We start from the raw sequence: 22,416 nt of genomic DNA on the forward strand, positions 1-22,416 counted from the left end.
GAAAAGAGATATACCACCCACTGGACAAAGAGTGGAATAGTTTCTCTAACAGACTGGTTTAGTCTGGTTTGGCTGTCACAAGGAGCAACACAGGAAATTTTTCCTACCCAAAACAATAATTTCTACATCTCACCTCTGTCTTACAGAGAACTCTCACAACTCTCAACTTTGTAGTTTCTGTCTAAACCACACTACACTCGGTTTTGACCTACAATTACCATGTTCATGGTGAACTGCACATATTTATACTCATACCTTACCTCATTGCATTGGGCCTTACCCATATACATTATATGTCACTTCACTGAGCCCATAACATTTTCATGTGAGCTTCTGCACCCAAAACAGATGTTTATTCTAACATTTTCACAAATTTTAATGGGCACTGTATTAGTGTAGCAAAAAGGCCATCTTTTAGATGAAAACATAAGGTTAATTCCCTGTTAAGTAACAAGAAATAACACGAGTTTGCTTTCTGCTGCTGTTGTATCAAGAGGAAATCATTCATCCTCTGTTACTGGTGGAAACCAAGAGATTTTAACTACATGATGATTTCCATGATAAAATGTCTTGACTTTTCCACTGATGATAGGGATGGCCTTTTTCTAAACTCTGTGTAGAAATATGCAAGCAACATCCTAATGTGTGCTTTGCCTCTGTTTTTTAAATTATCTTTACCTTTAGTGTGCTGGAGTATCCTCTGGATCAGAACAGGATATTTGGTGATCCTCTGGGTGACCAATAAAATACACTCTGGAATACTGAGCCTTCGAACAATACTGTTACTCATTATCCTCTGCAAAGAGTACAAACAATCATACAATTAAAACTGCAGTCCTGAAATGTCCATTTCTGTATGATTTGTCTCCATCTTCCAGTAGTAAATTAAATATATTTCTGGGTATTTCAGTCTTAACATAACAAGAAAACAGGAGAAAAAATATCTGACAGAATCATGGAATCTTCAGATGATGTATGGAACGATGTTGTTAGTTGATGTGAAACCAAAAACATAAACTGTAATGTGAAGCCCCAAAAGTCTTTTGAGACTGAAGCCTGTAAAGACACAGTGATTGAGTGGGATTAAAGGCTCTAAATAAGCTTGAACTTCAATTTCTTTTCTTCTGATATAGTTATTTACATGATGAGTACAGTACAGGCCAAGTGCAAGTGCAAGGCCTGCAAACTGGGCAATCACATGCTTGCCCACTCGTAAAATGTATGTATTTGGGAATGGAAGGAGCCCTTCTTACAGCTAGGTGAACAGCGTTGCACAGATGTCAATTAGGGTTGAGCTATATGACAATATAGATCGTGCAATGGTAGAAAAACGGCTATCATTTCACATTTTGCTCTGTCATTTATTTTGTTGTGTCAAAAATCAACTCGTTCTGGTAATTTGTTACGGGAGTTTATATTCTGTAGTTTGGACGAAGTTTAGCATTCCTCTGCACTGCACATATGATGGTAGTCAACTTAAACTAGCAGCATAACAAACATTATCAAGTCAAGCTTTATTTATTTATATAGCACATTTAAAAACAACTAAGGTTGACCAAAGTGCTTCACAGAGTACAGAATTAGTAAAATATGCTAAAATAAGATATACTAAGAAAAGAAAAAATTCAAGTCAAAATAAAATCAAGATAGAAAAGATAAAAAGATAAAACATGGAGAAACAAAAATCACGTTGGGATTATCATGAAGGGAAGGCCAAGGAAAAGAGCTGAGTCTTCAACAATGACTTCAAACTCTTAAAAATAATCTGTGGCAGCAGTGCAATATAAAAAGTGTGGGGCAAGTGTTTAAAAATGGAAATGTGGTTCTTTTAATGAACTGAAAATACAGTTCGGTCTAAAAAACTCGGAATTTTTATCCTATTTGCAAAAAAAATCTATCATGAAATCAATGTATTCTAAAGGCATAGACATAGGAAGTAAGAGAGATTTAGAAGACAAACTAACAAGAATTGCTGCCAGGAGGGGTGCAGTCTCAGCAATATATAAGACCACGGGCCCTATCTTGCGTCAGAGTCCCTAAACCCGTTATTTGGGGATTTAGTATTGCGTAAGAAGCGTTCCCCCGCAAAAGTTGCTATCTTGCACACTTGCCTTTATCCCTAAAACACTTGCGCTACCCGTTATATTATGCATAAGAGTGGTTTGGGCATTATGCCAGTTAAACCAAGTGTGCCAGGTGCCATTGCCTTCAAGAGCAGGCTACGCTATCCCAAATCCGCAAACCGAAACCCGTGATGGAGAGAGGAAGGTTGCGATTTAGTACTATATGCCATTTTCTCAGGGGTTCAACTGAGGTTAAAGCAAGGTGGCTTTTTATAGGCAAGTTAACTGGGGAGGTGGAGCCACATGTGCACGTCCACATGTGTCCAAGTGGACGCGCATTGAAGCCGCCTGGGCGCGCTCTTGTAAAAGCCCAAATGGGAGGGGAGAGAGAATGACAAAGAGACAGAGACAGGGAGATAGGGACAAACTGGGACAGCAGACAACAACAGAAACAGCAGAGTATCCTGAACAGGTAATCTAGATGGAAGTTACATGCAGCATCCAGCCTTCTCGTCTGCAGCTGGATGACCTTCCAGGATGGGCAGGACAGTATAACCTAGACAAGACACAAAAAGCACAACGAAGGCAAAGGGGCAGAGGACTCTGGAACAATAGCATGCACTGAGTAAAAAGGAGGGGGGGTATAGAGGAGGACAGGAAGAAGAAGAAAGGAAGAGGGAAGAGGACGATTAGAAAAGAGGAAAATGCTCAGAGCATGATATGAAGTCCCCCGACAGTCTACAGTCCCTTAGCCAATCAGGATGCAGAACACAATGCACGGGCTCTCCCTTAGCCAATCAGGATGCAGAACACAATGCACTGAAGAAAAAAAAAAAAAAAAGCATGCAAAATTGCACTAAAAAAAATCAGCCAAACTGCGAGGCCGCGAAAGGTAAACCGCGTTATAGCGAGGGACAACTGTAAACTAATTTATTGACAAGGCAGATTGGGTAGATAGTGGGTGGTCAGGACCACCTGCTATCCGCTTTCCCTAAAGTTTGCCATCCAGAGTAGCTATGTCATTAGAAACTGATTCCCTAAGGTATTTAGGGCCGAACATGATAACTTCTGTTTTTTCTGAGTTTAATAGTAGAAAATTGGTGGCCATCCAGGCCTTTATCTCCTTAAGGCAGGCTTCAAGTTTACTTAGCTGATTAGTTTCATTTGGCTTTATGGATACTTACAAAAAATAAATAAATAGGGCCAAGCACAGAACCCTGAGGAACACCATATTTTACCTTTATATTTTACCTAGGGATAGTGGAAGCTGCTAAATGCGTAAGATAGAGCCCCATGTCTTCTGTGGCCCCTGACAGCAACTTCCAAACTAAGCTACAATGGGAAGGTGAGATGGGTATACTTATAACAAATACACAGTGGGACGCTGCCCTTAAAAATAGTACTAAAATATCCAAATGCATCAGATATAAAATTATGCAAGTAAAAATAATACACAGAGCATATATTACACCGTGCACTAAATTGTGCTGGCATGGTTGTGGAGATGTTGGTCAGATGTTACAAAAAATTTATCGTGTCTTCTTAAAATAGATGTTAAACCATGTCCCATGTCTTGTATTCTGGGTGTGAAAACTCCTACTGCACAATCAAAAATTGTGCACATCATTAAAACGCTGGCCTTTCTTTCAGCCAAGCGTATAATTTTGATGAACTGGAAACAACATAAACCAAACTGTTTTAGCATGGAAAACTGGTATAAGGACTTTACAGATTTGCTATCGATGGAACAAGCCGCTCTAATTCTCCAAGATGATGTCATTCCTGATGATCTTGATGGGACTTTATTAGATCTTGTCTTGAGAAAGCTTAAACAGATTCTGAATTTTTTCAATTTTCTGCAGTAATATTTAGTACCAACCCCCTACCCCCTTTATTATTATTTCTGGTTTTGTCCTGCCTTTGTTTTTGTTTTGCTGTATTTGTCTATTTTTAGGGCCCGAGCACTGTCCCAGTGCGAAGCCCTATTGTATTTGTAAGGTTTTTCTCTTCTTCTTCTTCTTCTTCTTATGTCAATTTAACCCTTAATTTGACCCCCTAAACATGCTCAAAAACTCACCAAATTCGGCACGCACACCAGGTCTGGTGAAAAATTCGATGAAATCAAAAATCGAACCCCCCAGGTGCAAAAATGGGCTCGGTAGCGCCACCTAGGGACGCAAAGGCAGCCCCTGCGGCCCACAGGAATGTGATAGAAAGACCAAACCAGCGCCGAAACGTAGATCTCATCAAGCCCGACATTTTTCGTGTTCGTGCCCCCCACCTAAAACCAACAGGAAGTCCACAATTTGCATTCGAAAGTCACGTTTTCGCCCAAATTTCCACTTTGCATGAAATCTATCTCCTCCCAGGGCGTTAATTTTATCGGCTTGAAAATTTAATAGATGACAGAGGACACAGTGCTTAACAAAAGATCAGAAGGAATTTACATTCCTTCGAACCGTTTGGATTTCAGAAGCCCTCAAAGTCAGAGTGTCCACAACCAGCGCCTCCACTTTTTCCATGGACCTTGTGTGCCTGCTGTGAATTAACAGGCACTTGCCGTGAGCATAGGCACTAATTAGGCCCCAGCAGTCCAAAGTAAAAGTCTGACAGCTTCCAAACCTATGCCGATGGAAAGAGGACTAATTCTCCTACAAAAACAGGAGGTCTAGCTGTGGATTGGAAAAAGTTTATGGCCGCGGTGAAGACCTGTTTAGCAGGTTTGGACTCTGTTTTTTTTCTCTCTGCTCTGCTCTCTGCTTGCACTGCCCCTCCCCCACTCAGCCCCTTGGTCAAGATTGACAGGCATCAGAAACAACTCTCAAACTCAAACTGAAGCTTAGGGCGACATCTGCTGGAGGAGCACTGCTACCAACCGGGCCAGAACTGTGTGTGTGTGTGTGTGTGTGTGTGTGTGCGTGAGTGCGAGTAAGTGTGTGTGTGTGTGTGTGTGTGTGTGCGTGCGTGCGTGCGTGCGTGCGTGCGTGCGTGCGTGTGTGTGTGTGAGTGGCACCGTGAATCATTATTGTCATCTGAACGCACCTGACGCTGTGACGCTGTTTCCTGCTTCGTAAGGTCGCTGCTACCTGTTCTCTCTCTCTCTCTCCTGTTCAAACTAATCTTTAGCCATACATATTACGTCTCTTCTGTAGCTGGTAGATTTTATAACTTGATTACCTTGCTATTGTGATAACCCTGCTACTTCTTCAGAGTCGATAGACTAGCGGAGCTAATCGCACTCTGTTTACTGGCTTATGTACTAGCACTAGTGTTAGCGTAGCTATTAGTTAGCTCTGTGTTGCTGCAGTAAATCCAGCCTTGGACAACGATGGTGTGCAGTGACTGCTCCGCTTTCTCAGATAGGATGTCTCTACTAGAGAGACGTGTCCGTGATTTAGAGCAGCTACTTTCAGCTAGGAATACGCTAGACATCACGGGCACTCCAGATAGCCTCAGTCCCGGGCCTGATAGGCGGCCTGCTAGCGCTAGCACTAGCTTAGCCTCGTCGGCAGAGGCGGCGGGGTTTGTGTCTGTTAGCTGGCGTGGGAAGGCTCGCAAGAGCAAGTCACCGGTTGTGTGGCCTGGTTTGCAGTCGCCCCTCCCAACTGCAAACCGGTTCTCGCCCCTCTCCAGCCCCGTTGGTAACCCCGTGGGCCAGCGTGTCTCTCCCGCTCCTGTTGACAGAGTAGAGCAACGCACGCTAGTGATAGGAGACTCCATCACCCGCAATGTTAGACTAGCTTCACCAGCTGTGGTTCATTGCTTACCTGGGGCCAGAGTCTCCGACATAGAGGATAATCTTAGGGTGCTGGCAGCATCGAGGAAGAAACAGGGGACCCAGGCACACTACACCAGTAGCTATAAGAACATTGTTATTCATGTCGGCACCAATAATGCTAGGATGAAGCAGTCAGAGATCACAAAAGCTAGCTTAGTCAGGACACTTGAGCTAGCTAGAAAGATGTGTCGGCATCGATTAGTTGTCTCTGGTCCCTTACCGGTGAGGGCTAATGATGAGATGTACAGTAGGTTAACCTCATTGAACCGCTGGCTGGCCCGTCACTGTGCTGAGCACGGTTTTAGCTTTGTGGATAACTGGCCTTCCTTCTGGGAAGGCCCTCACCTGCTGAAAGCGGACGGCCTTCATCCTACTGGGGAAGGCGCCGCTCTTTTGTCTAGCAATATAGATAGAGCTTTAGCTTCTGTTTGACACTAGGGATTTAATACTCGGCAGGTGGCAGGTGATTAGAGAGCCTGCTAGGTATAAAATTAGTGTGGGTGTGGAGTCATCTAGTGTAGTTAAGGTGATTGGTCAGGATATCTCTCATAGTATAGATAATCATACTACTGGCTTGGCTTATGACATTGAGACAGTCTCCCTACCCCACTGGCCCACTCACAGTCTCCTGGTTGGCCGGTATATGAATCTACAAACTACCCCTTCTACTGTTGTAGTACATTCCTGTAACAAAGCACCTTATAGACTACAAAACCATACTCCTCAAGCTATTAAGCCTGTGCTTACTCATCGTCCTAAGCGTAAAGGTTTGGGACGGTCAGCTAATCACACTAGATGTTTGGTCCCTATTAATACCTCAGCCAGTGGTGGGTCTTCAGATCTGCTCACCACTGGTCGTGGCAGCAAGAACCTAAAATTTGGTTTTATAAATATTTGATCTCTGGCTACCAAAGCTTTACTTATAAATGATCTAATTCTTGATCATGGATTGGACATGATTGGTCTGTGTGAGACATGGTTGAAACCAAATGTTTTCCTGCCCCTAAATGAGGCTACTCCACCTAATTACTCCTATGCCCATGTAGCCCGGGCTCATAAACAAGGCGGTGGTGTTGCCTTAATTTACAAAGATATCTTTAATTTTACATCTAATCTGGAAAATAAATTTAAATCCTTTGAGGCTCTTGTCTTGAGTTCATCTTCCTCAGCCATGCATAGCCTTTCTCCATTTTATATGGTGGTGATCTATCGACCGCCTGGTCCTTACTCTCAGTTTTTAGATGAGTTTGGTGAATTTTTGTCAGGCTTAGTTACCCATTCTGAACAGATCTTGGTTTTTGGAGATTTTAATATCCGTATAAATAAGGCTGATGATCCACTGAATAAAGCATTTTCAAATCTTATTGATACATTTGGATTTACTCAGTCAGTTCAAGAGGCAACTCATTGCAATGGTAATATCCTTGATCTGGTCTTGTCTAAAGGGATTGTTGTTTCTGATCTGACTGTCTTATCAGCCACCTCTGCTGTGTCAGATCATTTTCTTATTAAATTTGAGGCATCACTGGCCTGTCCTGTAAGTGGTGGCACAGATGTAATCACTAGTCGCCATATTGGTCCCTCTGCTGTTGCTGCGTTTAGCCAGCAGTTGCCTGGAGTTTTGGCTCCTCTCACTGTAGAGACAGGCTCTGTCGAAAACCTTACTAGTTCCCTCAATGTGGCCCTCTCCAGTCTCCTTGATACAGTTGCCCCGCTCTCTACCAGACCGAGGCGACTGAAGAGATCCACACCCTGGTTTAATGAAGAGATACGAGCTTTGAAGCAGGCCTGCAGGAGATTGGAACGACAATGGCGAAAATCGAAGTTAGTAGTTTTTTACCTATCCTGGCATGATAGTTTATTGAAATATAAGCGCGCCCTAGCTGTGGCTAAAGCAGCCTATTTCTCCCGCTTAATCGCCACTAATAAACATAATCCTAGATTTCTCTTTGAGACAGTAGCAAAGCTCACAAAAAAACAGCCATCTGCTACTAGCTTATCACTTACAGCAGATGATTTTCTGGACTTTTTTGGCAACAAGGTTGAGGAAATCAGGCAAAAAATTAATTCTGAATCCGCTGCAGCTCCTGCGGACTCATTGGCAGTCGCTAGCTCACCAATAGTCCCTACTATCTCGGTTTTTGAGGCTGTCTCACTTGATACCTTATCTAAGCTTGTGATAGCCTCTAAACCGACAACCTGCTTTCTTGATCCGCTACCTGCCAAGCTTTATAAAGAATCCTGGCCTTCACTGGGCTCTACAATGCTAGATATTGTTAATTTATCTCTTAGTACTGGCATTGTGCCCAGCAGCTTTAAGACAGCTGTGGTCAGACCGCTTTTAAAGAAACCACATCTTGATTCTAGTTCTTTAAATAGCTATCGCCCAGTTTCCAATCTCCCGTTCATGTCTAAAGTGCTCAAGAGAGTTGTCTTTCAACAACTCTCCACCCATTAGGCAGTGAATCAGCTGTATGAGCCTTTCCAATCAGCTTTCAGGGCCTGTCACTCCACTGAGACAGCACTTACTGGAGTTGCCAACGATCTTCTGTTGGCTATTGATGCGGACTCTACCTCTGTGCTTTTATTGCTGGACCTCAGTGCAGCCTTTGATACTGTTGATCACTCCATTTTATTAGAGAGACTAACTGAGAATTTTGGTGTCACGGGCCAGGCTCGTGCATGGCTTAACTCATACTTATCTGAAAGAACACAGTGTGTCATGTACAATAATACTAGATCCAAATTCTCCAATGTTAAATGCGGGGTACCTCAGGGCTCAGTCCTGGGTCCTCTTCTCTTTTCCCTGTACATTTCGCCACTTGGACAAATTATACGTAGCCATGGTATTAATTTCCATTGTTATGCTGATGATACTCAGCTATATTTGCCCATAAAGGCTGATGATCCCACAGAGATCAATAGATTAGAGGTCTGTCTGGCTGCGGTAAAGAATTGGATGTCACTAAATTTCCTGCTATTAAACTCAGATAAAACTGAGATGTTGGTAGTCGGCCCTCCCAGACATAGACACTGTTTTGAACAGTTAACAGTTCTACTTGACAACTGTGTGATTTCACAAAGTGTGGCAGCCAAAAATCTCGGTGTTACTTTTGATCCCTGCTTATCCTTTGACAGGCACATTAAGGATATCACCAAGACTGCCTATTTTCATTTACGTAATATAGCACAAATTCGGTCTTCCCTGTCCATGGCTGACGCAGAGACCTTTTTTCATGCATTTGTTTCAGCCAGACTTGATTACTGCAATGTTCTGTTTTCAGGTCTCCCACAGGCCAGCACCAAAAGTCTCCAGATGGTTCAAAATGCTGCAGCTAGGGTCTAAACTAGAACTAGAAAATTTGATCATATTACTCCAATTCTGGCCTCCCTTCATTGGCTTCCTGTGCATATTAGATCTGACTTTAAGGTGCAACTGTAAAAACAGTTAAAGTGTGGACAGATGAAGCTGCAGCGGCTCTACAGGACTGTTTTGAATGCACGGACTGGCAGATGTTCAGGGATGCTGCTACCCAGGAGAACCATATTGACCTTGAAGAATACGCATCATCAGTGACATCATACATCAGCAAATGTGCTGATGATGTGGTAAAAACAAGGACAGTTAAATCATTCCCTAATGAGAAAGCCTGGATGAATGGAGAGGTGAGAGCTCTATGTAGAGCCAAAAAAGCTGCCTTCAAGTCAGGTGACAAAGAAGCCTACAACACTGCCAGAGCAAAACTGAAAGCTGGCATCAAGGAGGCAAAGCGAAGGCATCAGCAGAGACTGGAGAGAGACCTCAACACCAACAACAGCAAAGACTTGTGGCAGGCGGTCAAAAATGTGACAGGCTACAAAACCAGGAGCGCTCCCATCATGTGTGAGGCCACGTTACCAGACGAGCTAAACACATTCTATGCTCGCTTTGACCTCCTCAACAAGGAATCAGCTGTAAAGTCTACTCCGCCTCCAGAGGACCGGCCACTGTCAGTATCCACAGTGGATGTGAGGAAAGTCCTGCTGAAAGTGAATATGAGTAAAGCTGCTGGGCCTGACAACATCCCTGGCCGTGTACTAAAAACATGTGCCAACCAGCTAGTAGATGTCATTACCGACATTTTCAACATATCACTGTCACAGGAGAGTGTTCCCACCTGCTTCAAGACAGCCACCATTATCCCTGTGCCTAAAAAGTCTGCAGTGTCTAATCTAAATGACTACCGCCCTGTGGCACTCACCCCCATCCTGATGAAGTACTTTGAGAAACTGGTTCTCCAGCACATAAAGAACAACATCCCTGCCAGTCTGGACCCTCAGCAGTTTGCATTCAGAACCAACAGATCCACAGAGGATGCCATATCCACTGCTCTCCATTCAGTCTTCACTCACCTGGAGAAAAGCAGCACCTTCATCAGAATGCTGTTTGTTGACTTCAGCTCAGCTTTCAACACAATCTCCCCCATGATTGCTGATTGGAAAACTGAACACTCTGGGCATCAGTACCACTCTCTGCAACTGGATACTGGACTTCCTCACAAACAGACCCCAGTCAGTTCGGATTGGCAGTCTCTCCTCCTCCACTCTAGTGCTCAACACCGGAGCGCCCCAGGGCTGTGTGCTCAGCCCCCTCCCGTTCACGCTGTACACCCACGACTGCAACCCCCGACATGGAGAGAACTCTATCGTGAAGTTCGCAGATGACACCAACATCATCGGCCGGATTTCCAACAATGATGAGTTCTCATATCGGGAGGAAATCAACCTCTTGCAAAATGGTGCACAGACAACAACCTTCTGCTCAACGTCAGCAAAACCAAAGAGCTGATAGTTGATTTTCGAAAAAAAGAGGCAAAGACACACAACCCTGTCTACATCAATGGAGCTGAGGTGGAGCAAGTTAGCAGTTTTAAGTTCCTGGGAATCAACATAACAGAGAACCTAACATGGACTTCACATATCTCTGCCCTGGTTAGAAAAGCCCAGAAACGGCTGTATTTCTTAAGGAAACTTAAGCTGCCATCAGGCAAAAGATACAGAAGTATTCGCTGCCGTACAACCAGACTACAGAGCAGCTTCTTCCCTCAGGCTGTGAGACTACTAAATGCACCATCTGCACTCCTCCATGTTTAATAATTTTATTTTCTATACAATCAATTAATCAGTCAAGAGGGAACCACACTTTAATTTCATTATTCAACCTGTTGTATAATGACAAATAAACTTCCTTGTATCCTTGTATCCTTGTATCCTTCTGTTAACCTACAAATTCTTAAATGGGTTTGCCCCATCTTATCTTTCACATCTCCTTAAACCCTACATTCCATCGTGGGCTCTCCGCTCTCAAAATGCGGGGCTGCTTTGCTTACCTAGGATTAAGAAGAAGTCAGCAGGTGGCCGGGCCTTTTCCTATCGTGCCCCGCTGCTATGGAATAACCTCCCTGCTGACGTCAGGCAATCTGAATCTGTTGATTCTTTCAAATCTAGATTAAAAACTCATCTCTTCGGCCTAACTTATGGCTGACGGTTAGTGGTACGGTGGGCTGGTTCTCTGTCTCAATGAAGTAACCCAAGCACTCACCTGCCGACGAGATTATGAGATTATTGCTCTCACGGAGCTAATTATCAATTAGTCTTCTCCAGATAATTAATGTGCCACCTTTGTCTCTGTGTGAGTGTGTGTGAATGGTTGATGTGTGTTTGTCCGAGTGCATGCTCTGTCTACTTCAGATCCAGGTCGTCGTGGTGTAGGTGGCTGTGTGGCCCGGGTCCCTGGCTGCTCTGGTGCATCCAGCTTGCCTTGGCGTCATCATCCCTCATCCGCCACCTATCTATTCCCATACATTTTATTGTTTGTTATTTGTGTTTACAACATCTATTGCACGTCTGTCCGTCCTGGGGAGGGATCCCTCCTCTGTTGCTCCCCTGAGGTTTCTTCCTATTTTTCTCCCTGTTAAAGGGTTTTTTTAGGGAGTTGTTCCTCATCCGATGTGAGGGTCTAAGGACAGAGGATGTTGTATTTTTCTGTAAAGCCCTTTGAGACAAATTTGTATTTGTGATTCTGGGCTATACAAATAAATAAAATTGAATTGAATTGAATTGAATGGACCGTCCCCGACGGGCATGAGGGGGGCGCGGGGCACAGGTGCGAAGGCCCGTCCAACGCTGCTTGCAGCTTTAATTTGTTTTGTTTTTTGTGTGTTTTGTACTATTGTTGTCCATGTCTTTGTTGTTATGATCATAAAATGTTAATAATAAAAAAAAAAAAAAAGAGAGAGAGACTTCAAATGGATAATAGAGGGGGCAGTTCTTATATGGAGGGGTAAACTGTTCCACAGATTTGGGGCGGCCACTGCAAAAGCCCGATCTCCCCTAAGTTGACACTTAAACACTAACAGCAGTGTCATTTTATTAACTGTGCTAATGAAGCTCAGATAAAACGGAAGAACTGCATCCACTGAGACAAAATGTTCACTACAAAGCAATATTTTGATTTCTCACCGTAAATTTAGTGACATTTGCAGTCTGTAGAATTTGGGGATGAGCTGGCAACATCACAATGGTATTCATGTGTCAGTTCCAGACAGACACATGAAAACCGGCATCATGTTGTCTTCATCAACCAGCACAAAACACAGAGGTCAGGACAGTTTTGGAGACGAGCAGGAAGTGGCAGCGGCAGCCTCTGCAGGCACCACACACACCTGCGGTGTAGCTATGGTGGCGTTTTGACAGAAAATTAAATGGTCTTGATAACTGACTGAAGAGGTGTCACTTAATATGGTGCATTCACGGCACTAGTGTTGCCCGGGAAAAAAATGGGCCAGCATTGGGAAGCATTTACAGTTGGCCGATAGACTCCTTCCATGATTATGCTTCTATTTTACATGTTTCATTTTTTCTTTACTGTTGAATTGAAAATTTGCACAAAAGTTTTAAATGAAAGGAGAAAAATAATAAAATATGAATAAGTATCTTTTTTTGTCTTCTTCTGGTTATTTTACATAAAATATTTATTCATGCAACTTACTGAAAATGTGCTATATTATGATACATATTGTTATCGGAATATGAAAAGACCTATATCGGGATATGAGATTTATTGTCATACTGCACAGCCCTAATGTCAACGGTAAAAAATCTACTACTATTCTGTAGTACTACTATACATATTGTTATCGGAATATGAAAAGACCTATATCGGGATATGAGATTTATTGTCATACTGCACAGCCCTAATGTCAACGGTAAAAAATCTACTACTATTCTGTATATGTAGAGTACTCAAGTATAATCTGGCCTGACCTTTATGAAAGCCTGGAAGCGTTTATCCTTGGTGTGTAGCTCTTTGTAGAGGTTTACTGCTTCATTGTGGCGACTGCAGAACTTCCCATAAACTTTCTTCATTTGTTCAGCATTGCAGCCTGAAAACTAAATAAGATAACAACAGAATAACAGTGCAAATGTGATTGTAGTTGCTGAAATGACACAAGAGCAATAACTGAATGATGAATCTGTAGAATGTTGGAAATTAAGAAAGCTCTTGTCACCCTTGATTTACAAGCTTGCTTTAGCAAAATGTTTTGCAGAACTTGATTGGCCTCTATGTCTATGATCTGGATAGTCTAGTTCCCTGGGTGTGATATGAGTCTACATGGTGGTGAAATATCCTCATTAGTTACTAGTTAAACTGTCTATAACTCTAAGCCATTTTAGCTAGTCTCTTCTCCCTCACCTGATTGACAAGAACATCACCAATACTGCGGATGAGGAAACTCTTGTCACTCTGCCCCTCAGCTGATGAGGCTCTTCTTCGCTCTAGAAGACGACTGAAGAACTGTGTGTGTGTCGCCAACAGGACATCTAACATGGGGAAAACCTGCAATGGAAAAAACACAAATTTGAGTTCATCAATACCACATTGAACTGTACCAAAGGTACACAAAAGTGACCCAAATTACCTGTTTTGGGGTACTTTTAGGCAGGGATAGGAATCAGCAGGGACCTCTCAATACAATTCCTATTCATGCCACTAGTGACGCTTTTCCACTAGTACCTACTCGCCTCGACTTGGCTCCACTCTACTCAGTTTGAGAGCTTTTCCATTAGGTGATAGTACCTGTTAGCAGATGCTATTTTGGGACCTACTCGGCCAGGGTTCCAAGCGAGCTGAGTCGAGCCAAGTCGAGCCGAAATGTGATGTAAACGTCGTGTAGGCCACGGATTGGACAGGGAGTGACGACACATGAGAGCAACTCCTTCATGAAAGCCAAACCCGGCATTTAAAAAAAAAAAAAAAAACGGCAACAGCAACTGTGCGCATTGATCATTGCTGAAGTTGGCAAAGTCGGAAAAAGGCAAGCAAACCGGTACTGTGGTAAAATGAAGAGGTGGAGACTTTTCTGTGCTTGGTGGCGGCCCAAAGAATCCAGAGGGAGCTGGACGGTGCACCGCGTTGCTACGACGACTCCACCCACAGCAATGTGGTACTCAGTTGTAATGGAAAACCACCGAAACCATGTCGAGGTGAGTAGAGTTGAGCCGAGTCGAACCGAGTAGGTACTAGTGGAAAAGAGCCATAAGGTGCCCGTTCGATATATATATTGATTTTGTAATTACTGCTATTCTGTAGGTCCAATCTAATATTATGGTTTCTTACAATTTTAGATTACTTTTTGTTAACACTGGACTAAACTGAAAAGCTGAATCATACTTCTGGTGACAATCATAAGCAAGTCAGTCCCACTTTGAGGGTCTGAGCTTCAACACACAAAGCTCCTCGGCGTGTTTTTTTCTTGCCATATTTAATTCTCATAATGTTCTCATGATGGCACTGGAAGGAGATCATTATTTGGGTCATAACATAAACAATGTTAATTGACAATTCAAATAAAATAAAAAATATTCCTTAAAGACAGGACATTTTATCTATGAATAGATTTTATTAATTTTATCATTATTATTACCAATGTGGGAGACACAACTTACCTTATCCAGAGTATGACTGTCCAGCTGCAGCTCTTTCTGAATGCCTTTATAGTAAACTTCAGACATTATCTTCAGTGTCCTCACATGGTGGAACTCTGTCTGGTACAGCTCTACAAGTGGACAGAGACAATCTTACATGCACATGTGAGGAAGGCTGCTCTTCACTTCTTTTGGTTTGAACTAATGTTACTTTGTTGCACTCTACATGATTTGTTTATTTTCACATTACAGGCAAGGTTTTTTAGACCAACTTAACATGACTCATTATGAGCTTGTTTATTAGAGTCTCTCAACCTAGTACAGTGGTTTTCAAAGTGGGGTCCTTGACCGGGGGTCCTCAGCAAAACAAGTAATAGTTTAATTTCACTGTAATTTAATTCACTAGAAACTGTTTGAATGCAGAAAAAGTATGGCATTCAAACAATGGAAACACCCTTTGTAAGCTGAGCAAATTCACTTGATTTCAGCCAAAAGCATGGGAAAAAAAGATGATGAGCAAAAAATATTAGTTAAAAAAAAAAAAGAGAAAAAAATGGCATTTACCAGAAAATTAGCTTTTTTAATTACAAGAAAACTATCAGTGAAAAAGTGTGTGTAAAAGTTTGAAAACCTTGTCCTAGTAGGATTCTGGCAGCATGGAAGGTAAGCAGGGTGTGTGTGTGTGTGTGTGTGTGTGTGTGTGTGAAAACAAATCCAGCATAAACTGGCTTTACAGATGGCATCAGTATACAAAGGTGATGTGGAACTGCCAAATAAATCAAAACTAAGTAAGTCTGTCTAGGTAAGTAAGACTGTGTTTCAGTGTAAGTGAAACTAAAAAGTCCTGATGGAAAATTGTTACATGGACCATATGTAAGAAGAAAATTGCCTAATTTTGAAACAACATAATACTCATTCATAAAAAAAAACTAAAATTCATTAAAAAATAAAAGGTAGATGAAGGTGCTTTTGGAAACATACTGTGATTAATTATGATTTAGCACTTTCAGTCAAGTCAGCTGTGTAAGCAAAGCATTAAACTCCACAAAAAAATTTAGGACTTATTTTTCAGCACAACATAATTCGCCATTTGTGTAAAAAAAAAAAAAAAAAAAAAAAAAAGTCAGTTTTGAGTGACTAGTATTTGTTCACTTGCAGTTGCTGTCACTTGCTGTTAATGATCATTTTCTTCATAAGATGCTTTTTTTTAGTTGCACATTCAAGTGGTGTGATTTAGAATTATTTTCGAATTATTGTAAAAATTTACAAAATTTGGCCAGTTTTGGTTGTTGTGCCCTCACAGAAGTGAGTGTATGTGTAAAATAGCAATACCACAGACTACACCAACCATATGACCATGGATGTACCTTGAAATTTGAATTTGACCTTATTACATATTTCTATTTTTTTTTTTTTTACCATAGATGACGTCTTGTCTCTTGATTTCATCCTTCTTGAGCATTTTCAGGAACTTCTTATCCACCGTGGCGCTCCATGAATCTGCTTCTAAATCTTTCACCTCACACTCAAACTCTCCCATCAACTGACTGTCAATTAGTTCTGTACCTTAAAAGACACATACACACATACACATACACCACTCAAATTAGAACAACACAGCCAGAAATATTCTTCAACACAACTGATTTCACTTTCAAACTTGTTGTGCATCATGACAAACAGGCAAGACGCTGGAAAGTATACTGCAGACATTAGACAAAAGTGGTCCAAGGCACTCCAAAAAAGGTTAGAAAGGTAAGAAAGCCTTTTTTTCAATTTGGCTATTCATTATAAAGATAAAAACTTTATAATGATAAAGTTAAAAACTTCATAAAGTTAAAAAGTGCCCCACTGTGCATACTGCAGTACCATAACCTTCATCAGTCTTTTTTACTGCCCATCATCCTGTGAGTGCATAGGAACAAGTTGCTCCTACAGTCATATTGATGTCCACACACTCACACACATTTACATACACTATATTGCCAAAAGTATTCGCTCGGCTGCCTTCACACACATATGAACATGAGTGACATCCCATTCTTAAACCATAGGATTTAATATGATGTGGGCCCATCCTTTGCAGCTATAACAGCTTCAACTCTTCTAGGAAGGCTTTCCACAAGGTTTAGGAGTTTGTTTATGGGAATTTTTGACCATTCTTCCAGAAGTGCATTTGTGAGGTCACACACTGATGTTGGTCGAGAAGGCCTGGCTCTCAGTCTCCGCTCTAATTCATCCCAAAGGTGTTCTATCGGGTTCAGGTCAGGACTCTGTGCAGGCCAGTCAAGTTCATCCACACCAGACTCTGTCATCCATGTCTTTATGGACCTTGCTTTGTGCACTGGTGCACAGTCGTGTTGGAAGAGGAAGGGGCCCGCTCCAAACTGTTCCCACAAGGTTGGGAGCATGGAATTGTCCAAAATGTCTTTGTATGCTGAAGCATTAAGAGTTCCTTTCACTGGAACTAAGGGGCCGAGCCCAACGTCCGAAAAACAAGCCCACACCATAATCCCCCCTCCACCAAACTTTACACTTGGCACAATGCAGTCAGACAAGTACCGTTCTCTTGGCAACCACCAAACCCAGATTTGTCCATCAGATTGCCAGACGGAGAAGCGTGACTCGTCACTGCAGAGAACACGTGTCCACTGCTCTAGAGTCCAGTGGCGGTGTGCTTTACACCGCTGCATCCGATGCTTTGCATTGTGCTTGGTGATGTAAGGCTTGGATGCAGCTGCTCGGCCATGGAAACCCATTCCATGAAGCTCTCTACGCACTGCTCTTGAGCTAATCTGAAGATCACATGAAGTTTGGAGGTCTGTAGCTATTGACTCTGCAGAAAGTTGGCGTCCTCTGCGCACTATGCGTCTCAGCATCCGCTGACCCCGCTCTGTGATTTTATGTGGCCTACCACTCCGTGGCTGAGTTGCTGTCGTTCCCAATCGCTTCTACTTTGTTATAGTACCACTAACAGTTGATTGTGGAATATTTAGTAGCGAGGAAGTTTCACAACTGGACTTAAAGCACAGGTGGCATCCTATTACATTACTATTACAGCACCATGCTGGAATTCACTGAGCTCCTGAGAGCGACCCATTCTTTCACAAATGTTTGTAGAAGTAGTCTGCATGCCTAGGTGCTTGATTTTATACACCTGTGGTCAAGGAAGTGATTGGAACACCTGAATTCAATGATTTGGATAGATGAGCGAATACTTTTGGCAATATAGTGTACATTTTGTCAAACTAACAAGTGAAGACCTAATTAATGAATGAGCTTTTCCTTTATTTTACAATGAATATGTTTGCTGTTGATCTTACCTTCATCAGTGAGTGACTCGATGGAAGCACTGACTTTGCCTCCCTGATGAAGAGAGTCAGTGGACTGGGACAGAAACTTCAGGCCTTTCAGAGGTACATCATCTAGCCTTCAGGGAATAAACCCATCAAAAATGTTTTTGAAAGAGTTCCGATTGGTTACATTTTTGTGCACATGCCCACACACACTGCACTTGGATTTTCTGTACCTGTTATATTATATCTACTCTTCAAATGGAAGAGTATTTTAAAATAGTTGATGGATCTCACCCTGCTATGTTACTGGTGGAGATGCTCTTGGCCAAGTTGCTGTGTGTGTTAAAGGATAAAATGCTGGGGTTTCTCCGTGGAAACACCAAAGCCAGCTGGTCTTCAGGGCTGGTCAGCATGGACCAATGTTCCCGTGATGACGACGATGATGACGATGACACAGACGATGCTGAAGATGTAGCTGGTCATGAACATAATCAGAAAATGTCCATTCAGATAAGCCAACAGAATTGTGCACTGCACAGTAGGCAGATGTGCTTCTTCACCTTCAACACCTTTTTGTCAGACCGCCCGAACAGGGCCAGCCAAGAATTATGAATGTCTTTCACTGAGTCGCTCCCAGAATAACTGACTGACTTACTGTTACTCACTGTTGAAATTAGGGATGCACCAATTCGATATTAGCATCAGATATCGGCGCCGATATCAACATTTTACCTGGATCAGGTAACTGTAAAAGCAGCCGATCCGTAAGACCAATCCTTCCCCTTTAAATATTTGCAACACGGGCTACGTCATACAGCATGTGTGCCGCATGCCGCAAGAGTTGATTGAGTTGAGTTGCAAACACAAACAACATGGAGCGAACGAAAGGTTCTGTGATATGGAGGTATTTCACTCTTAGCAGGCCAACTAGCTCGACGGCCAGGTGGAATGTATGTAAAATGAATGTTGCCGGGGTGGTGGTAGCACTGCCAGATATAATAGGGAGTTTAAGCAAAGGCGGATTGTGCAGCGGCTACTGCAACCGGAAATGGATCTCTCCCGACGCTCTTGCCGTAGCTGTCAAATCCACAGTAGTTATTAAGCAAACTGCCGCGGCAGCGTTTTCCTCAGCATCAACGCTGTGCAGTTTTATTAATTAAAAGTGTTACACTCATAGTGAGTGCTTTCATGTTTTTTTGTTATTCAAATGTAGGCTATTGTCATTATGCCAAGTGCAGGTAGAGAGCAAAATGGAAAGATGTGTGCATTTCGGACAATAATTTAAAGATTTAATTAATAATAATATATTAATAATAATAATTAATTATTGACAATTAAGCACACATCTGATCGGAGTGTGAAGGGATAGTTCAGTGCGTGACCTGCATGACATGCTAGAACACATTTAATTTCAGAAATGCAAGGAAAACTATTTAACTGATTCACCTGTATCACGTGTTGTAGCTACTACGTGAGAATGATCCTTGCACCATTGTAGATCAGGATACTACGGCAGACAACACCGGCACGATGGCTGAAGTCTCGATCAGCAGAGCGCAGATCCATTTCTGTTTGCCGTAGCCGCCGCACAATCTGCCGTTGTTTAAACTCCCTATTACCACAAATTTAATCAAGCACCTCCAGAAACACCACTGAGCTGCCACTGCTGTTGTGGTTTGTAGTTTCTTAAATCAACAATAATATCGGATCGGTATCGGGTATTGACCGATACGTAAGGCCCCAGCATCGGTATCGGCATCGGAACTGAAAAAGTTGGATCGGTGCATCCCTAGTTGAAATCCATGAATATCCAGCTATTGAGAATGACTGTATTTAGCTAACTGGACTGGACACACAATAAGGAAGGTGTAGTTTCAGGTATTATATTGTATGCATGTTTGATTGTGCACATGGAAATTTCACCAAAAAGCTGCTATTTTCAGATCAAAATAACAATGCTGTCCTGAATTCAGCACACGTTTTACCCCATCATGCTGTTTTATGTGAAATCATCACTGTAACACATTACCGGTATCTTTGAGCTTGCTAGGCAACATTAGCAAATGCAGCTGACCTGCAACTTTAAGGTTAGCATGAGATTAATCTTAAATAATGATAATAATAATAATAATAATAATAATAATAATGGTGTGCCTCTATTTCACAGTTGTTCTTCAGGTTATCATGAGACTGGGACGAGACAGGGAAAAAACATCAGTGGGAGTGGGCAGGACAGGAATAATAATATCAATAGGTCAGTTTCTATAAATAAACATGCAGTTCTTAGACATAACGCTAGTCATTCTGTTGTATTTTTTATTCTCTCCTGTCTGCTCTGGTGGCTGGTTGCTGGTTGGTTGCAGCCACTTCACCAGTGCATTGTGTGTGGATTGACAACCACAAACTATATAAAACTGTGGACCAACCTACTGGCCAGATGGTGTGAATAAAAGTGTCTAGTAGAGCACAAAGTAAACTGGAAAGGGATGGTGAGAACATCACATCAAAATAATTACACTGCCTCATGGGTAGAAAACAACCCTTAAAAAGAGTGGGGGTGGGATGGAACAGGAGTAAAAATTCATTCCCCTGTCACCCTCTACTGTGAAAATTGTGCGGTGCTGGCCGGCACGGCTCCCCCAAAATTTCTTCCCTTTGCTCCCCCTTATTTCGCACACTGAAGTCAGCCTGTAAATTAAAGTTAGCTAGCAATCTCAGGTAACTGTGGTTCTTCTCAAGATTTCTTCCGTTTTTCACTATTATTTGTGGATTTTTTGTGGACTTTTTTTTTTTTTTTGCTTTATATAGGGGTTCAAGTCAGTGAGCACCATCCTGTTTTTTTCTAAACCTGTGGGTTTTAGATAAATTAGTATTAAAGAGGAAATTGATATTCAACCAGGAGAGTTTCATGTCCATCCAACGTTGCATTCCGCACCCAATTTCAAGTCATCAAAAGACAACAAAACTGCTGCGGTGATGGAATGCTGGTGTGAACAAAGTTTGAAGTCTCTGAAAGACCATTTTCATATCGTAATGGAATGAATCAAAACCAATGGCCGGATAAAAGGTAGGAGAAATTATATTGGAATTCTAAAATATGACTGTTTGCTACAGTCATATTTTAGATATGATGATATTTTACATATATACGCTGTATAGATATTAGGCAAAAATGCAGAATGATTTAATTTGTTTTAGATTTAATACTGAACTGAATACAATGGCGTCATTCCATCCATTCCTTCAATATGCGGGAAAAGTTCAAATTTGGATTACACTAAACTTTACTGTACAGTTTTCATATTTTTTATAAATTGTCTTTGTCTCATTTCATGTTTTTCCATGAATGTATCATTACTTAATATTTTTTTGTGTTGAAAATCTTGTTTAGTGTCTCCCATTTGTTCAATTATTATGTCCTATTTTTGCGTTGTATCCATTCACTAATTGAATAAAATCAAACTGAAACAAATGTCTTACATTTATTCCTGGTGTTAACAGCTGATCCATGAACAGCCTCTGGCATCAATGACTGCTGCTGGAAGCAAACACATAACATTATGAAAAGGGAGCAATCACTAAAAAATGGACTTTACATACTGCATGATTTTTCTGTGGTGTTTGTCAATCCAGTGAGCACGTCTCATCAAAGTTTCAAATCCTATTTTTCAAGTTCTGCTGATCAATATCAACAAACTGCCATGTAGAAGAACTGGCATGCAGAAGAAAAAACATTTCAGTTACAAACTTGACAACATGGTAATCAAGTACATCTGTGGGAAATATAGCCTATAAGCATAAAAAGCTGAGAAAAATCCTCCAAAGTAAGGATATTTTGTTCACTGTGTGCTTACAGGTTAGGATATGGGGTTAAAATTAGAATTACTATTAGGTTTAAGTTAGGGCAAGAGTTAAAGGAATGGTACAATTAGAAAAAAAAAAGTAACTTTCTTATTTGGTATAATTCTTGAGTACCATCTTCAACCACCAAGATCTGAGAATTCTGAAAGTCAATAACTGTAATAAATCAAGAGTTCTGCATTTTCTACAGTAACCCATGCCAGTGGGGCTGGCTGGGTGTTCCTCTAGAGTAATATTATTGCCTCGACTCTGGTGAGACCAACCAACAGTAATGAAAATATCTTCGTTGTTAGAGATAGCGTTGACACGATATGATAGCAAATGTTTTCATAATTATACTCAACTTCCCCAGAATGCATTACATCACTTCAGACTGTGTAATTTATTAACGCTATGTAAGTGTTCTGATGCTATACATGATTGTAATTTAAAATTTAAGTGAATGTTTCAC

The 22,416-nt window shown here is 41.7% G+C and overlaps 1 protein-coding gene across 2 annotated transcripts in view; it reads right to left on the reverse strand.

Moving 5' to 3' along the window:
- The window catches only part of akap13 (A-kinase anchoring protein 13), a 270,096-nt gene that overhangs the window by 47,953 nt on the left and 199,727 nt on the right, over window positions 1-22,416 (reverse strand). For both annotated transcript variants that reach the window (XM_030054645.1, XM_030054644.1), the window contains 8 exons: window positions 21,585-21,642; window positions 18,399-18,579; window positions 18,132-18,238; window positions 16,228-16,374; window positions 14,830-14,939; window positions 13,577-13,720; window positions 13,147-13,272; window positions 679-796 (listed from right to left, as the gene is read on the reverse strand). In XM_030054645.1, the coding sequence (XP_029910505.1) occupies window positions 679-796; window positions 13,147-13,272; window positions 13,577-13,720; window positions 14,830-14,939; window positions 16,228-16,374; window positions 18,132-18,238; window positions 18,399-18,579; window positions 21,585-21,642 (991 nt within the window). The remainder of the gene's footprint in view (window positions 1-678; window positions 797-13,146; window positions 13,273-13,576; window positions 13,721-14,829; window positions 14,940-16,227; window positions 16,375-18,131; window positions 18,239-18,398; window positions 18,580-21,584; window positions 21,643-22,416) is intronic.

Source organism: Myripristis murdjan, chromosome 6, assembly GCF_902150065.1.
Source record: "Myripristis murdjan chromosome 6, fMyrMur1.1, whole genome shotgun sequence".
NCBI lineage: Eukaryota > Metazoa > Chordata > Actinopteri > Holocentriformes > Holocentridae > Myripristis > Myripristis murdjan.